This window comes from Ovis aries, chromosome 19 (genome assembly GCF_016772045.2).
Source record: "Ovis aries strain OAR_USU_Benz2616 breed Rambouillet chromosome 19, ARS-UI_Ramb_v3.0, whole genome shotgun sequence".
Taxonomy (NCBI): domain Eukaryota; kingdom Metazoa; phylum Chordata; class Mammalia; order Artiodactyla; family Bovidae; genus Ovis; species Ovis aries.
In genome coordinates, this window is record NC_056072.1 from 52,572,303 (window position 1) to 52,589,477 (window position 17,175).

The 17,175-nt window shown below is 55.7% G+C and overlaps 1 protein-coding gene across 1 annotated transcript in view; it reads left to right on the top strand.

Moving 5' to 3' along the window:
* The window catches only part of CCDC12 (coiled-coil domain containing 12), a 43,225-nt gene extending 26,826 nt beyond the window's left edge, over window positions 1–16,399 (top strand). The window contains exons 2-7 of the mRNA XM_004018503.6: window positions 5,630–5,697; window positions 11,338–11,417; window positions 12,310–12,371; window positions 12,601–12,635; window positions 13,646–13,722; window positions 13,819–16,399. Of these exons, the coding sequence (XP_004018552.4) occupies window positions 5,630–5,697; window positions 11,338–11,417; window positions 12,310–12,371; window positions 12,601–12,635; window positions 13,646–13,722; window positions 13,819–13,907 (411 nt within the window). The 3' untranslated portion in view covers window positions 13,908–16,399. The remainder of the gene's footprint in view (window positions 1–5,629; window positions 5,698–11,337; window positions 11,418–12,309; window positions 12,372–12,600; window positions 12,636–13,645; window positions 13,723–13,818) is intronic.
* Window positions 16,400–17,175: the final 776 nt, after the last annotated feature.

Consider the following 17,175-nt stretch of genomic DNA (forward strand, 5'->3'; position numbering starts at 1 on the left):
GCCTTCTGACGTGTTTGTGAAGCAGACACTTTAATGCCCTCGGGACTGCAGAGAATGCCTGGTGGAGACAGTGAAAGTGAACACTCCTCATGACCTCCGCAGGTGCCAGCAGTCTGGGCCTGTGGCCTGTGGCTTCTCCGCAGCCCTTCCCTTCCTCCCCTCGGGGTCTGCTGTCTTGTCACCCAAGCTGCAGGCCTTCCTCTTTCTTCCCTGATCATTTCTTTCTTAAAACAGGGCCATGATGTTGGTGTGATCCTCACACTTTTCATAAATGAGAAAATCCAGACCAGAGAGGTTGAATGACTTGCCCAAGGTCACACAGCAAGGTGAAATCAAGGCCATGAGCTATGCCTTCTGTAGGCGGTGTCAGGCCCAAGGGTACAGGTGGGTAAGACAAGCATCTGCCTTCAGGGATCTCCCTGTCTCCTGGGCAGACAGTGGGCACACAGGCCAGGTGGTCCTAGCAGCAGGCTGAGTGCCAGGGCCCAGAGTCAGGGCCCCTACAGCCCACGAATATCACTGTCTGCCCACGAGGCTTGGACCCTCCTGCCCATCCCGTTCCCCCATCTCTGGGCAGTAGAGGGCTGTGCAGCATCTATGTCCAGGCATGGTGGCTCTTATCATTGCCTCTTCAGGATGAGTCAGACTCTGGGTGACTGCCCTCCCTCAAGTGCCCTTGGCACATAGCTCCTGCTGCAGCTGCCCCTGACAGGAAGTCCCTGTGCCTCCCCCCAGGGTGCCCTGGCTCTGAAGATGTGTGCAGGGTCGTGCTGTGGAACATGCCACATTCACCCTCCACGTGGTCAGTCCCCTCCTGCTCCCTGATCCTGGCATCTGGGCCCGTCTCTCTGTGACTTTTCCCACCCTGGGTCAAGTAGGGGCTGGAATGGCTCAAACCCAGGCCACTTTCCCCTTTTCCTAGGGGACTAAGGTTTGGAGCCTCTTTTCTTCCTCTCTTTTAAATTTATCTGTACCACGTGCCATGTGGGATCTTAGTCCCTCAATCAGGAATGGCTCCCAAATTAAAAACAGCCCCCGCAAAGCACCAGGTCTGAAAGTATCCCCAAATTGATCAATCTCCAGCTGGTCTAATAAGGAAAGAGAAAAACGCAAATTATCAGTATCAGTGGATATCACCACAGATTCTGCAGACATTAAAAGGATAATAAGATATTATAAGTGACTTTGCCAGTAATTTCAGTATAAATGGAAATTTTCTTGATAGACACTATATAATAAGATTGACTCAAGAAGAAAGAGGAAATCTAATGAGCCTATACCTAAAACCTCACAAAGGAAAACTTCAGGCCAAGATGAATTCTTATCATATGTGTAAAGGAGAAATAACACCAATCTTGCACAACACTAATTTTATTTATAAAAGTGTTGTTCCTGGAGAAAGGATTTCAAGCGTTATGAAACAGGTTAGTCAGGCTCTGTTTGGGGTAGGGCTGTTTTTGAGAACCCCTGAAGTCCTGCCTCCGCGGTGCCTTCCTCCTGGGGGCTCTGAGAAGGGTGAGAGCAGGGATGGGGCTCTCGTGTGGAAACCTGGGCTGGGGTCAGAAATGTGGGGCACCTCCAGGAACGGACAGGTGGGCTGTGGGGAGGACCCCGGTCCAGGCCAGGACTTCCCTGCCCTGCAGCCACCAGTGTTGTAAGAATTTGGCTCTTCTGGAGTTGGTAAGGAGAATTGAAGAGTTGGTGAAGCTGGCAAAGAGTTCATGAAGGTGATCTAGTCCTGGCTCTAGGCTATACCTGGAGAGAGTCCAGGAGATACCCCTGCACCGAGAGGAAGGGGGCTGATGATGAATAGGAATGATCGCAGGCCTGTGTCCTGGGCCCAGAGGAGTAGCAGAGCCCAGTCACCTCCGAAGGCGGCCTTTGGAAGGTGGCCTTTGAGCTGGCGTCTAGACGGGCCAAAGGGTGGGCCTTCTTTGGGGTTATCAGAATGGACAGGACTTGAGACAAAGGGTCCAGTGTGTGGACGAGGCCAATGCGGACGGGGTACGGGGAGTAGGCTGGGCCTGGGGAGGCTGCGAGGGGGATGCTGTAGTCCAGAGCTTGTCCAGAGGGTGTGGGGACCAATGAGAGCTTTGAGAAGAGCACACGCTCTATCCATGTGGATGGACAAGGTGCAGAGACAGGTAGGGGAGAGGGATTAAAAGACAAGGCGAGAATGCAGCAGGCCGCAGTGTTCTCCAGAGCGGAGGGGGAGTAGCTGTGGGCTTGGCTGCGGTGGGGACCGTGGGCGCGGGTTAGAACATGGGGTTGGAAGGAGGGGAAAGGGTGGGGGTTTGGGGAAGGTGTGCGTCGGAGGGGCTAGGCAGTGAGTTGGATTTAAGGGTCTGGGGGCTGGTGAGGAGTCTCCAGATCCCCTGGGACACCATGCACCCCGGGCCGTCTGCCTGCACATGCTTAGGTGTCTTCCAGGGCGGAGACGTCAGCCCAGCTGGCTATGACTGGTCTGATCTCACATGTCCAGATCTGATCCACGGGGGGAGCGTGGCAGAAGTGACCGAGGCCAGAGCTGTTTTTAGAAACTAAGTGCCTCTCCCATCTCCTTGGCAGGAATGTAGGGCTGGGTTCAGGAAGACCTCGATCCAGACCCGCAGCCAGTGCTGACACGTTCTGTGACCCCAAGCCAGTGTTTCCTTTCCATAAGGGCCATTTGTCAGCTTCCCCCATGGGTTGAATTGAGGGCTTTTGGCGGCGGTCCTGTGAGTCCTTCAGATCTGAGGGTCTTCAAGAGTCTCAGGCTGGGTGGACCATGAGGCTGGCCAGTGCCTCCTGTCCCCTTGCCTAGGAGTGTGAGCGCTGCCTGTGAGCCAGGCCAGGGCCTCCCCAAGCCATGCGCTACCCGAATTGCCTTTGCACGGGCAACTGCAGCACACCTTTGCGTGGCCTGCTCACTCGTTCACCTGCTCCCACTCCCCCAACACACATGGGTGCTGTTCCTGAGCCCCTGCTCTCACACAGACCCTGCTCTCCCGACTGCAGGGGGCTTCCTCGACCTCTGCAGCCTACGCCACTGCCGCAGCCGCCCACCAGAGTGCGCAGCATTTTCTGTAAATGTCATTTAGATCATTGGTTGTTTTCTCACTTATTAATGAGTAACTTGGCCTTTGCCAAGACACTCGAGCGTCTCTGGGACCCCGGGAGGGTGGTGACAGACACGCTGCTGAGTTTGTTCTTGCTCAGGGTCTGGGAAATGGGCATGGGGTTTGCAAAGGACTCGCTCCCAAAGGCTGTTCCCACAGCCCCCACCCTCTGCCCCGAGCTGGCCCAGGTTAGCAGAGCCCACGGGGAAAGAAGCTTTGCTGGGTCTTGCCCACCAGCCCCCTTGAGGGGAAAGCTAGGCCTTTGTTGTTCTCTCCTCTGTCCTTGCTGCCGGGTGTTGTGTCCATCACCTCCTTCCCCTGAGGCAGGACCCCCGGCCATCTGGAAGTCCATTGGCTGGCAACCAGGAAGGAGTTTGAATGTCCTGGCTTCTGGCTTCTGTGCGTGTGTGTTCTGAGTCTCTTTCAGTCATGTCCGACTCTTTGCAGCCCTTTGGACTGTAGGCTGCCAGGCTCCGCTGGCTTGTGTAATCACTAGCATTTGTCAGGGAGGGGTGTCTGCAGGCGGGAAGCCACATGGGGAACCCTGACTTCTGTTTTAGTTAAGAGTGTATACTCTGCTCTCCCATCTCTTTGGCCATCACCAAATCTGCTTCTGCCTCTGTGCCTCCCTGCCCAGCCTCGTCAGCAGGCTTCTGGGAAAGGCCTGTGGTCCTTCCGCCTGTAGTTCCCTGCCCCCGAGTCTCCTCTGGCTCCCGTTGCCTAAGAACCCTGGCCAGAGCCCTGTGTGACCGCCCGCCTGCCTTGACAACCTTACCTGTGTGTCTGTGCTCCAGCCACCTGTGTATTCTTCAGACCACACCCGCTCTTTGCTCAAGCTTGCTCCCCTCTGGGAACGCCCTTCCTGCTCCTATCTCCCCATCCTATGACACCTGCATTCTGCCCACCCCTCAGTAGGAAGCCAGGAAGCCCCCCACCCACCCACCCCACCGGTCCGTGTTGACCTCACTCAGGTGGCCGCTGTCATTCATTCCTGCCGCCTCCTCCCAGGAGACTGGGCCACCCGGATTGAGAACCAGGTCAGCATCTTGCCCTGTTCACATCGCAGAAACCTTTCTCTGGGCCAGAGCTCCCAGCCGGGGTTGGTGGCACAGTCTGGTGGCTCCCAGGGTCTCCACAACAAACACTGGCAGGAAGTGACTCATAATGTGAGTGCCACCTTCAGGGAGGCCGTTGTCAGTGGCATAAACAAACCTCTAGGAGAGGTGACACAAGCAGCTGTTTTACTTGGACTTTATATGTTCTTATCTCCCTGGCAGCAGGTTCCCCATGGCAGGGGCTTCCAGTTGTCTCCTCGGAACATGCTCCAGCGAGTCAAAGGCAGGTCATGGCTGGTAATCAGGGGCACAGGGACTCCCTCTGGAGGGCCAGCCCTGGCGTGCAGGGAGACCCCAGACAGGGCTGTGTCCCAGGGCCTCTCAGGAAGGCCCTGGGGACGGGGGCCCGCGTATGTGAGAGCAGGCTCCGTGTTCACTTGTCCACAGGCAGGTCTGATCCAGCTGCCGTGGTTTTGTGGTAAGGAAGGAGTGGAAACAGCATGGGGTGGCCTTCTGCCACGCCCTCGGCATACCTGGGGAGCAAGCGTGCTCTGTCAGGGTTGAGATGGACGTGGCTCCTCTGGACCTGCAGAGAGGCTGGGGAGGATGGTGGTGTGGGGGAAGGAAGTCCAGGCGTGGCAAGGAAGATAAAAGAACCAGAGTTAGGGATTTCCCTGGTGGTCCTGTGGTTGAGACTCCACGCTCCCGCAGCAGGGGGCTAGGTTCAACCCCTGATCAGAGAACTAGATCCTGCCTGCTGCAACCAAGCGTTCACACTGCATGCCGTGGCAAAGATGGAAGATCCCGTGTGCTGCCACTAAGACTCGTCACAGCCAAATAAATACATGTTTTTTTTTATAGAACCAGATTTAGAAGAAATTGTTCCCATGGAAAGTTCAAACCAATTCCCCTGCCCTCTGCCCCACTTAATACATTGCAAGAATGAACTTGTACAAGCCTAGTCCTAACTTGAGTGATACTTCTTCAATGAACCAAATAGGTATCTCTGGAGAAGCCTCTGGCCTGGAGGGGTTTCAGGAGGCCTGAGCTTTTGTTTCAGGAGGCGGGACAAAAGCTCCCGGTGACTCGTCTTCGCTCTGTCCCTTCCGACTCCTGAGGGTGGCTCCATCCAGACCCATGAGGGTGGCTGCTGGCCTGCCAGCATGGGCCCTCCTTGACCCTGACCAGCGTCAACTCTCAGCACCCACGACCTTCCAGCTCTTCCTGCACATGCACTCTGAGGGCTCCCCAGGTCTGGGCCTGGGCTGGGGTCAGGGGCTTTAAATTCTGCTGGGGGAGCCGAGGGCTGGAAGGGCGGCTCCAGCAACATGCCTGTCAGCTACAGCAGGCGTGTGCTTGGCGGAACCCCAGGCTGGTCCTCGCCAGGCTGTCCTATTCTCCGTTAGCTGCCTGGGCAGTGTGGACTGGAAGGAGGGGTGTTCATCTGAGCAGTGGTCTCTCTCCCTTCCTTTGCAGGACAAGGAAGACGGGGAGCCAAACACCAAGCAGCTCAGAGAAGGGGAGGAGGAAGGCGAGAAGCACAGGTAACGCCTCGCACTCAGCTCTCTTCCCGTACCTGTCGGTTTCCGCGTCGTCCCAGCATCATCCTGTCCACATCTGTCCTGTTGCTGCCTCTCCACCCCATGGCCACTTTGTTCAGACAGGACAGTCTTACTGTTGGGACCTTTTCTGCACCCTTGCCCTCACTGGCTATCTGACTCTCAGCCACCGGCCATTTTTTTAGCCACCAGACCCCTCACATTATGTCTCCTCACTCTTTTCTGAAATACTTGGGGTGGCATGGTTCTGCAGCAACCCCAGAATCAGGTCCAGACTCTCCCTGGTGTGTCAGGCTCTGCTCCAGCCGTCAGCCTGGGTTCCTGCTCCCTGTGAGGACTGGAGCTTTTCTTTTTCCTTAACGTGTGTTTATTGGGCTGCGCTGGGTCCTACGTGCAGTATATGGATCTGGAGCTCCGTGACCAGGGATTGAACCCCGGGCCTCCTGCACTGGGAGTGCGGAGCCTCTGCCACTGACCACCAGGGAAGTCCCCGGGACTGGCTGCTGAGGCCCTGAGAAAGCTTATCCCAGTGAGCTGTGCTTTGGAAGGGTGCCCCCCAGAGGAAGCTCGGCCGGCGACTTCCCGACACCGCAGCCTGCCCTGGCCTCCTCCGCCAGGGTGAGTGGAAGCCTCCCCCGGGGGCCGGCGCCTCGTCCGCGCCTTTGTGTTCAGGCTCCGATCTCACACGAGATGGGGCCTTTTCAAGCCCACAGGGGCACAGGTGTGTCTGCACGTGTGTGACTTCACAGTTTGCAAAGTGTGTTCACACCGTCCTCACGGAGGCCCTGGGGTCTCGCCACCTCACTTGTTTTCAGAGATGGCGACGGCCCTGTGCTGAGGAGGCTGGTGATGCTCCATGCTGGTGCAGGGACCTGGTCACCCCAGCTCTGGGCTCTGTGGTTTCTCGTTGGGGCTCAGCGCCCCCAGCACGTTGTGCAGCCTGCGCTGGTGACAGAGACAAAGGCCAGGTTGTTGCTTTTTATTTGCCAAGTGACCACAGGCTCAGGGGCTTGGCGGTGGGTGCCTGCAGTTTTCTCCTTTCTGTGGTAACTGCTGAGAGACCCTTTGGTTTCCTCTGGGTTTATCCTCAGGTTTTTGATTGCTGCCTGGAGCCTGAGTCATTTCTCAGATTCAGTCGTCTGCCCAGATACAGTGCAGGGTCAGGGGTGGCGGCTGAGGAAATGGGAAAGTCCAGCAGGACGAGAGGCAGGCACCCCGGTACCTCACCCCTCACCAGCCTTGCTGGGGAATCACCCACCTTCCTCTCTGCCCGTCCTCTGGCCCATCTGTCCACAGAGACCTTTTAGGAATCATGGCTGTTTTAGTTCCTTTGGCTTTCCTTATAAATTTTAGAGTCAGCTTGTTAATATCTATTTTAAAAGCTTGCTGAAGGTGACAGAGGGGGACAGTGACGTGCTGTGGAAAGTGGGAGAGGAAGGGGGGGCTTTCTGGATGTGGTACCCTCCCTGTTATCTTAACCCAGTCCTTAGTGGCCCATCTGTGGGTATTTCAGAGAAGGTGGGAGGGGCACACTGTCTCATGCCAGTTCCTCTTGAAATTTCAGAACGTCGTCATCATATAAGTGTATGTGTCTATTGTTGCCTACTTGTTAAAAATAATGATAAACTAATATAAATAAAAAGTTTGCTAGAGTTTCAATTTGTATTACATGGAATCTATAACTCAGAATACCTGAAAAACATTTTTTTTTTCTTACTCTCTTCAGGATAAATCCTGCCCCATTCCCCTACAACCAAATCCCCATTTACTGAGAGTCAGTTCCCCAAAGGCCGACCAGGCACTGTGTGAAGGAAAGACATGTTCCCACCCCCAGGAGGACCCCTGCTTCTCCTCTGGGCTGGGTCTTTCCTCTCCCAGCCCTCCTTCCCTCGTGGCTCATCTCTAACACAGCCTCCCTGCTTGCCGCCTAGAGAAGAGGTGACCCCACAGCCCTGGAGACCTGGCCTCAGAAAGGGACACTCATGTCAGTTGCTTGTGTTTTTCGTAAGCCCTCAGTCACTTCCTCCTGATGCCAAGTCGGCTGGTGTGTGCCGTGGAGGTATGTCGAGGGTAGGGCTTGTGCCTGACAGTCATGGCCACCCAGCCAGGTGGGAGGAAACGAGTGACGTTGCACACTCCACTGGGCACGGGGCAGAGGAGCGTGTCCTGTTAAGTGTCTGAACAAGCCAGCCCCAAACCCTCAGCCCCCACAGCCCCTGGCTTGAGATCGTGGTCAGCACCCAGCCAGAGCAGTCACCGCTCAGGGATGGCGGTTCCCCCTCGGTGAGCGTCTTGTACCGCAGAAGGAAGTAGGCCACTCACCTTCCTTCTTGGGGATGGAGAACCGGTTCTGCAACTCCTGTGTGGAGAGGTCCCACCCCAGCAGAGGCCCGGCCCAGCTCTGGCCCAGTGCCCAAGCCCTTTAGGCTGGTCAGTGCCAGGCCTTCCCCTGTCTGCCAGTTGGGTCCCCAGGATGGTGGCTGTGCACCAGGGCGTCTCACAGACCGGTGACGCGAGCTTGATTCAGCAGACAGGGAGCAACGTGGCAGTGAGGATGAGAGCGGCCCCCACCCACAGCCCCTGAGTTGCGTCACTCCCGCTCCAGGACTCACTGGGGAGACGTGGGAGGCTGTCCTCTGGCTGGCCCGCCCTGCCACTTGGTGTGTGACAGGCACATCCCTGCCATGCTGTGGGCCACTTGCCACCTGCGTGGGCAGTATTGCAAGAAGCCTCTGTAGGCTGCATGTGTCTGCTGGGCTGTTCCTTCCCATCTGCCTTCGGGACAGTCTGCCTTCGTGCCATCCTAACAGGCAGAAAGCACTCAGGGTTTGGGAGGGGGCTTCCAGGGCAGCAGTGGGACACGCCTGTGAGATCTGACCCCTGCTCTGCAGAGCACCACTCTGTTCAGGGTTGATGTCCACAGTCTGTATCATCTGCAGCCTCAAGAGAAACGCAATCCTTGATTTTCACACGGAGGCCAGTGAAAGCATGAGCCTTCCCGTCCTGTCTCAGAAGCATCAGAGCTGGGATTTGGGCCCAGGGTGGTGGCTGGTAAAGATGGTAAAGAATTTGCCTACACTGACGGAGACTCGGGTTCGATCCCTGGGTTGGGAAGATCCCCCGAAGAAGGGAACAGCTACCCTCAGCATTCTCTGGAAAATCCCATGGACAGAGGAGCCTGGTGGGCTACAGTTCATGGGGTCGCAAAGAGTCGGACACAACTAAGTGGCTTTCACTCTTTCACTTTCACAGTGTTGGCAGAATGGAACTCTTTTCACCCCCTCCCCTGAGCAGCTACTTCATTCCAAAATGGGGGTGACAAAAAATTTCTAAAAACATAAAATTGGAGCAGCAGAACCAGCGTGTGGCCCTAGTGGCCTCCAGAAGAGTGAATTCTGCCCCTGCCTCCTTTTTTTAAATTTAAGTTGCAGAAGGAGGAAATTCAACCTTGGTCCTTTGTTAGAAAGGCTAGACCCTAGAGCAGCACCAAGTGCCCCAGGAAGTCTGTCCAGAGACTTTCGCCATTTGGCAGTAATCAGGGTGGGGCGGGAGGAGCAGTTAATTGGACATCAGTGTGGGTCAGTCTCCTCATTAGCTCTCAGCTGAGTGAATCAGGGCTTGAACCGTGCTCCACAGAGCTGGACACACCTAGCAGGCCTCCTTGTTTACAAGTGTGGAAATCGGACCTCAGGATGGGGTAGTCCCACAGAGACTGGGACCCGGGTGTTCTTGACCGTGTGACCAGTGCTCAGCTCTAGGGGAGGATAGGGGAATGGTAGGCAGCGCGGCTGGTGGGGGCAGTAGTCGCTGAGCAGCCAGCCCACCAGCTGATGCCTCTGGCCCCCCCGTCCCCCGCTGTGTCCCCCTCATGCCGGCCAGCCTTCTGAAGCCTGGGCACCAGGGGGTGCTCGGGTGTGGCTGCTGTGATCTCAGGGCTCAGCTCCCGCTGGACTCTCCTCTCCCCTCCTCTCAGGACCCTGGCCCTGGAGCCGGTTTCTGAGAGTGGCGGGTGTTTCTTATTCTCACTAATCCCTGCAGGTTTCTTCCCACACCCAGTTTCTCTTCCGCTTTTCTCCCCACCCTGTTATAAATGAAAGTCAGCGTTAGCGATCCTGCCCCACTTTCCCCGCGTGCTTCAGGGACCTGGCATTTACCTCCCGGCCTGAGGCAGGCGTTAGGGGATGGGATTCAGGGCGGTGTCCCTGCTTCATAGAGAAGGCAGACCCTGGGAGTGGGCAGCAGGCTTCTTCCACACCAGCCTGGCTGGTATGGCCCCAGGACATGGGGGTTTAGCCAAGCCCCAGGACTGCAGGCCATGGGGCCCTGGCTGAGGGCGGGTGAGGCTCACAAAAGCCCCGAGTTGAGACCATGCCCCGTGCTGATTTGTGTAGCCACACACACCTTCTGGACTCCTTCACTTGAGCTTGCCTGTGCCGCAGCTGGAGAAATCAGCCACATTTCCCTGGCACGGACACAGGGTCCCCTAGGTGAGACACTGCAGGAAGCCTCCTGTTGGGGAAATGTTCCCAGGACTTCCGAGGGGCCAGCAGTGCAGAGAGCTCAGAAGAGCTCGTGGGGAAGAAGGACCCACATCTAGTCCCATCTGGCTGACAGGCTGGCGGGTGGGGGGCACTTCTGCCTCCCCCAGGGCGTGGCAGGTCTGTCCCAGTATCTCTGTCTTGCTTTTATTAAGAAGCAGCTCCCAGGACCTCTCTCTCTTTGCTGCCCTGTGGAGTTAGCCAAGGGCCCGGCCTGTGTGCGGGCTGCTGTGTGTGGAGCTTGGTATTTGATGAGCTGCTGAGCCAGGGAGGCCTCCAGGGAGCACTTAGTACAGCCTGCCCTGCCCGAGAAGATGCGAGGAAAACAACCAACCGCAATGGGTGACCAATCTCAGTGTGCGATTCTGGCTCCTCGTGGCTGCTCCCCCTTCATAGAGGCCGTGGGGTCAGCCCTGCTCGATTTTCAAGCCCTCATGCAGGAGCGAGGTGTGTGAACTTACGGCTGCCCAGGAGGATCGTGGCTTTCCCGCCCTCGCACACTGCCATGCCTGTTCGCTCAACCTTGGCTGGCTACTCCCAGCACACCAGACCCTCGCCACATGTGTCTGAGGCTCCGGGGCACGAAGGCTGTGAGTGGGAGGCGGGCTTGGGGAACCAGCGCTGGTTTCTCTCTTAGGAGTAACTCAGCCCGAGAGCTCTGGTCCTCGCTCGCGGTCGTAGCTTGCCTCGTCTCATGCTGCAGCCACTGCTGTGTGACCCTCTAAGACTGGCGCAAACTCTCTGACCCTCAGTTCCCACAGCTGTCAAGTGGAAGAGTGCCAGAGAGACAAAGTGAGTGCTCTCCGCGTGCCCCTGGCTCCGGCTCTGTTCGAGAACCTCCAGTGCAGGTGGGGCTTTGGGAGAGCACGCAGCCTGGCTGCTAACGGGAAGATGAGGGGCTGAGGCTCAGAGATGCCTCTATCCCCGTGCTGTCTGCCTGTCCCAGGTCATCTGCAGAGAGAGCAAAGTCGGAAAGTGACCAGCTCCTGTGTCTTCCTCTCATGCCAGCCTGCAAGTGTAAGAGATGAACGAGACTGTGTCCCGCACGCACTTTACTTCCTCTCTGCTTGTCCTCGCTGCCCTTTAGGGAACTCAGGCTGCGGAACTACGTCCCAGAGGATGAGGACCTGAAGAAGAGGAGGGTGCCCCAGGCCAAGCCAGTCGCAGGTAGGTGGGCTCTGTGGCCCTGTCGGCTGCCTCCTCCTTGGCAGGCGTCACCCTCTCCTGGAGAATAACTGGCAGTGCCTGGGCTGGAAGCTGGGCCTCCGCGACCCTCCGTCACCATCTCACGGTGGATGGACAAATAGAAGCGGTCAGGGCACTGAAGCGGCCTGGCACGCCTGCTTCGTCCTGCTCACACCCTGCCTTGCAGGCCTTCCAGGGACTGCAAGGGAAGGTCCCTCAGAGGACTGTCTGAGCTGGGAGGTGGACATGGCCCTGGGCCCTTGGACAGCAGGAATAGGAGGATGGGTCCTGTGGGCCCTTGGAGGGTCAGAAAGACCCTGAAGAGGGGCTGACCGTCCAGGTTTCTGGAGAGCAATGGGCAGGCAGACACCCACCCAGCTCTGGGAGTGGTAGTGCTGGGGCACAGACAGTGGGGAGAGGTGTCCTCACTGGTGGGCTGAGGGGCCTGGCCCAGTCCCCCCGGATGGGAATCATCTGGCCAGCTGCGGCCTGTCCACAGCTATCCACGTGGGGGGTGCTGGGCACTTCTTATGATGCAGATCCCCGACTCTGCCTTGGTTTTTATTCTTTGGTTTTCAATTTTAATAATTAAGTACGTTTATCCTATAAAAGAATAAAGTGTTAGCTACTCAGCCACACATCCCCCCACCTGCACCCCGCAGTCTGCTTCCCCATCTCCTTGGGCCCTGAGAGCACAAATCTAATCCTCCAGAGCTGCCTTGGCAAGGTCTTTGCCTCTAGGGAGTTAGGGGCTGAGGGGAGAGTCAGGGGCAAGAAAGCGCAGACCCTCCTGGGGACGGCTGCGGCCGTTTGCCACATCGGGGAGTGGTGGCTGGTTTCCGACCGGCATCCGTTGGTGTCTTGCGCCCTCTAGTGGAAGAGAAGGTGAAGGAGCAGCTGGAGGCCGCCAAGCCAGAGCCAGTCATCGAGGAAGTGGTGAGTGCCTGGGGGTGACCCTGTCCTCTGCTGCTTCCGCGGGTCCTTTTCTCGTCCCCACCTGCTCTCCTCACTCACCCTTCCTTCTCCTCACTTCTTTCTTCCCTTTCTACTTCCCTGCTTCCCCTCAGCCCTCTCCTCCCTCCCCCCTTTGCACCCCCTTTCCTACTTCTGTCCCCCATCTTCTCCTGAGCCCCTCCAGCGCTGACATGTGTCTGCTCCCTCCCAGGACCTGGCCAACCTCGCACCCCGGAAGCCAGATTGGTGAGTGTTGCCCGTGTAGGACCAGTGCAGACTGACTGGATGTTCTTGGTGCCCGGCATGGGCTCGCAGCAGGAGGCAGGCAGTGGAGACAGACAGCCGTGGGGTATAATTATGGTCTGACGTATGTGCTGAGAAGGATGTAAGTGGAGAATGAGGGACGTGGCGGGGCATGACACCTGAGGGTGGGAAGGGGCTCAGGCAGAGGGGGTTCAGCAGTCCCCGCCAAAACGTCCCTTCCGAAAGGATGAGGGCCCACTACGCCTCAGAGAGCTCCATCTGACCAAGGCTGACCCTTGTCCTCAGGGAGCCGTAGGGTGGAGGCAAGATGGCGGGAAGGGCAGGTGTAGGCTTCTGCCCCGCTTCCGACACCAGCTAGCCTGTCCCCCTTCGATCCCGGTTCCCTCTTCTCTGAAATGGGAATCTTCACTGTCCTGGCGCCCCTCTGACTGGGCTGAGACGGAGGGTGAGAGAGGGCCAGGTGTTCACCTTGGGCCAGAGGCGCCGGTCCCCCACCCTTCCTGCGTGCAGTTCTGTGTCAAGTGGGCACCAGCTGAAGGTGCTCTAATTAGATGAGACAGAGGATGGGGCGCATGTCCTCGGAAACCCCGAACCAGGGGGAAGAGACTGTGTGTGCACTTGGGGAAGTTCCTGGGGGTTAGGGGAACTGGGCCAGAGGAGGGGCAGGACCCCCAGCGGGCCGGGGCGCGTCACTCCCTGGCGGTGACCAAGGGGAGCAGACGGGGAGGGAGGTCTGGGAGCCATCCGGCCCGCACACCTCGGCTCGGCCCCCTGGGTTGGGCGGGCCGTGGTGCTAGCCCCTGCCTCCCTGGGGCTGTGAAGGGTGGCTGCTGCTGGGTTTTGGGGGATACAGAAAGGGAGAGAGAGGAGCACCCTGACCTTGGGCACACCTCTGTGGTTCCTAATGCCAGAGGGGCTGTCGGAGGTGAGGGAGCGCCAGGGCCGCACCGGCCAGCCTTCAGCCTCTGCCTCCTCCCGCCTCCCTGCTCCAGGGACCTCAAGAGAGACGTAGCCAAGAAACTGGAGAAGCTGGAGAAGCGGACCCAGAGGGCCATCGCTGAGCTGATCCGTAAGTGTGGGGCCTGGCACAGCGGGGGCCCCTGCCCTCCGGGCGGTGGCGCAGGCGCGTGGCCCCGCTCTACTCCTCCCGTCTGCCTCCATGCAGGTGAGAGGCTGAAGGGCCAGGAGGAGAACCTGGCTTCTGCAGTGGCCACCACCGCCGCCACCGAGCCAGAGGCCTGTGACTCCGACTGAGCTGTGCCCTGTACCCGCACCTGCTACCAGGCCTGTCTTCCGGGAGGATGGTCTTGGGCCAGGGTAGAGCCTGGACTTGCCACCACCTCCAGTTTGCCTTCAGAACTGACTCCCTGCCTCACCCATCCCACTGGGGTGAGGTCAGCTCCTTGTCTCCTGAAGGGCCCCCTCCATGCTGAGTTGGGGGAGAGGCTACAACAGCCCTGTGGCCATGCTGTATCTGTGCTTGTTCTATGTATTTTGAACTTCTTTTTCTATCTGGAAATAGAAACACGCTGACCCCTGTGTGTGGCAGAAAACCGTCTGAATATTGGGGATGTTTTGAGTTTGGGCCCCAAGAGGGCAGCTGCAGAGGTGATGCTTACTATGAGGAAGCCCTGTATTGGGCTGAGTGTGTTGAGGTTGGAGGGGTGGGGAGGGCCAGGCCTGACCTTCAGACATCTAGGTCCTGGCCCCATCCTTGGTTAGCAGTCATCATCTCAAAGTCCTCAGGGGACAGCTGTGGACTTCACGGTAATCTGTGGGACACCGTGGAGAGGTTCTCGCTGTCGTCCTCTGTAGACCCCCTGACAGTGAGAGAGAGAAGAGACTGGGCCCCTGACAGGGGTGCGCTGCATCCTGGCAAGCCTCAGCTCTGGGCTGCCACAGATTCGAGGCCCCGGCACCATTCATTCACATCCGCTCAGCCCCAGAAAACCTTCATCCCCCTTCACCCGTCAGAGCTGGACTCTGGCTTCCTGGGACAGGGCCCCTGCATGGGGAAGGGTGGCCCATTCTGCTCACCACTGGGATATTATAGCCTGGATGTTGGGAATGGCCTTGGACCCTGGGCCCCCAGGGTCCTGGCTTTAGGACCATGAGCCTCCCCTGTGGAGCTTACTGTCCAGAATGACCGGCTGACCACAAGGCTGACTCGAGGTCCCTGTGACCGTTTAGTTTCGTCTCCTCCAGGATCCTGAGTTTCCTTCTGGATTTCCCCTTGAGCCTCCTGCCCCAGTCATGGGTCACATCCCAGTGTATTGCTCCCTCTGTGCTAGTTTCCAGGGACACAGTGTCCTGGCTCCGGTGGACGGTGCTGAGGAGGCAGGCAATGGAGGGCAATGAGCATGCACACAGACTGCCACACTCGAACAGTAAAGCAGACGCTTGAACGCACAGTGACGCAACTCCCCTAAGAAGGCAATTCTTAGGAAAGGAGCAGAAAGTCGCAGCTGTAGGTAAGGGCCAAAGTGGTGGCTGACAAGGCCAGGACTGATTCCCCTCACAAGGGACGGGGATCAGACATGCCCCCAGGTGTCAGGGCTGGAGCCAGGCTCCCTCTGCATAGCCAGAGGTCTAGAGCTGTTTCCCTTCCTAGGCATAAAGGATGAAAAGATGCTCACACCTCCTGGGATTGCAGTTGGAAGCACGATGTTTGTCTGTGGCAGTGTAGGATTCAGACACCTCAAGCAGGCCCCCGCTTGGCACCCTGTAGGGAGGGAGAAGGAAAAGTAGAAACTGTACCCATGAGGGGTACTCAGAAATGATAAAATGCGTGAGAAAATCCAGTCAATGCCATAAAGAATGGCCAGCAACACAAGTGGGAGAATTTCTGCTGGAAGAAAGTAAAACAGTAACATCCTCACAGGCTTTGAAATGAGCATTGGTTTCATCACCAGAGAGATCAAAGAGGGACTAACCCCCACCTCACAACTCAAGCGCAGGGATTTGTTATAAGAAACAACTGATGAGAAATCTTGAAAATAAAGAATGTTTATTAAAATAAGCAACTCACTGAATGAGTTGAATGATAACTTATAGTCGAAGAAGGAATTAATAAATCAGAATTAAAGCTGAAGATCCAAAAGGTGGCAGAGAGCGAGAAATAAGCAGTGCTTAGAGAAGCGTCACGCATGTGGAATGAGTGATCCAAAAGGGAAAGCAGGGGGAATTGTGACCAAGTCTCGGAAGTGATGTTCCTCCACAGCCTGCTTGTTAGAAACAAGTCACTCCATCCAGCCCACACTCAGAGGGAGAAGATGTAGGTTACACCTCAAGGTGGAATCTTTAAGAATTTGAGGGTGTATTTTAAAACCAACACATACCTGGACACAGGGTAATAAACTGTCAGGATAAAAAGACCAAGAAACAATCTTGAAATTAGAGATTATATCATCTTGCAAAGACCAAGCCCACAGCAGATATCTCAGCCACAGCCAGCGTTAACTGGAATGGTACCTTTTAATATTAGTGTTAACAGACAAAGGTAATTGTTGAAAATTCTATACCTGACAAGAACATGCCTGACAAGTACAAAATATTTTTAGACAAAACCAGATATTTTTGTCACCAGCAGACTAAAAATCTGTTTTGAGGTAATGAAAATATTCTGAAATGGACTGTGGTGGTGGTTGTACGAGTCTGTGAATATGCTACAAGCCTTTGTATTGTACCTTTAAATGGGTGAATTGTATGAGGCATGTATTATATCTCAATAAAGATTTTTTTTTTTTAATGAATGTCTTCAGACTGTAAAGCTGAAGATCCATTTTTCTTAAATGCATGTCTTCAGACTGAAGGGCCACAATTCCAGGTAGAATATCTGAGATATAAGGAGAAACTAAGAGAATGAAAATATACATTTAAGTAGGCACTGACCTTATAAAACAAATAGGTGTTGTGAAGTTAAAAAAAAGACCTACTTAGAATACATAACTACCATGGTGTGTATGTCCCGAAGTGAGAGGTGACTGGAATTCTAGCCATCAACCAAACTCACCCAGGAAGAGAGAAAAGACTCTAGTACACGGGAAGGCTGACATTTCTAGAATAACCCTAAAAATAAACATAGACTGTGCTTCCTTCCAAGGAAACTGAGAAAAAAATAGAATGAGAAAAATTAGCCAAAAGAAGGCAAAGAGAAAAAGAAGAGGCAAATAAATCCAAATATGTCATATTACTATTAATGTACCTTACTGCTTTAAAAAAAAAACAAAAAAAAAACCCGGTCTGATGCTGTTTAAAAAGAAACCTAAACCCAGTCTTTCAAGGAGACAGACTGAAAGTGAAGGGACTCGGGTAGCTGAAGTGATGCTGCACCTGCATTTTCACTACAATGGTCAAGATGGGTAAAGAGGAAAATCCTACAAGCCACAGGAGGAAAACAAAACGCAGAAAGATTGCCTACTGATGAATGAGTTCCGCTTTCATCAGCAGGAGAAATGGAAACAAAAATTTTCCTAAGTGCCAAGGAAACATAAATGTCAATTATGTCATAATGCTCCCTTAT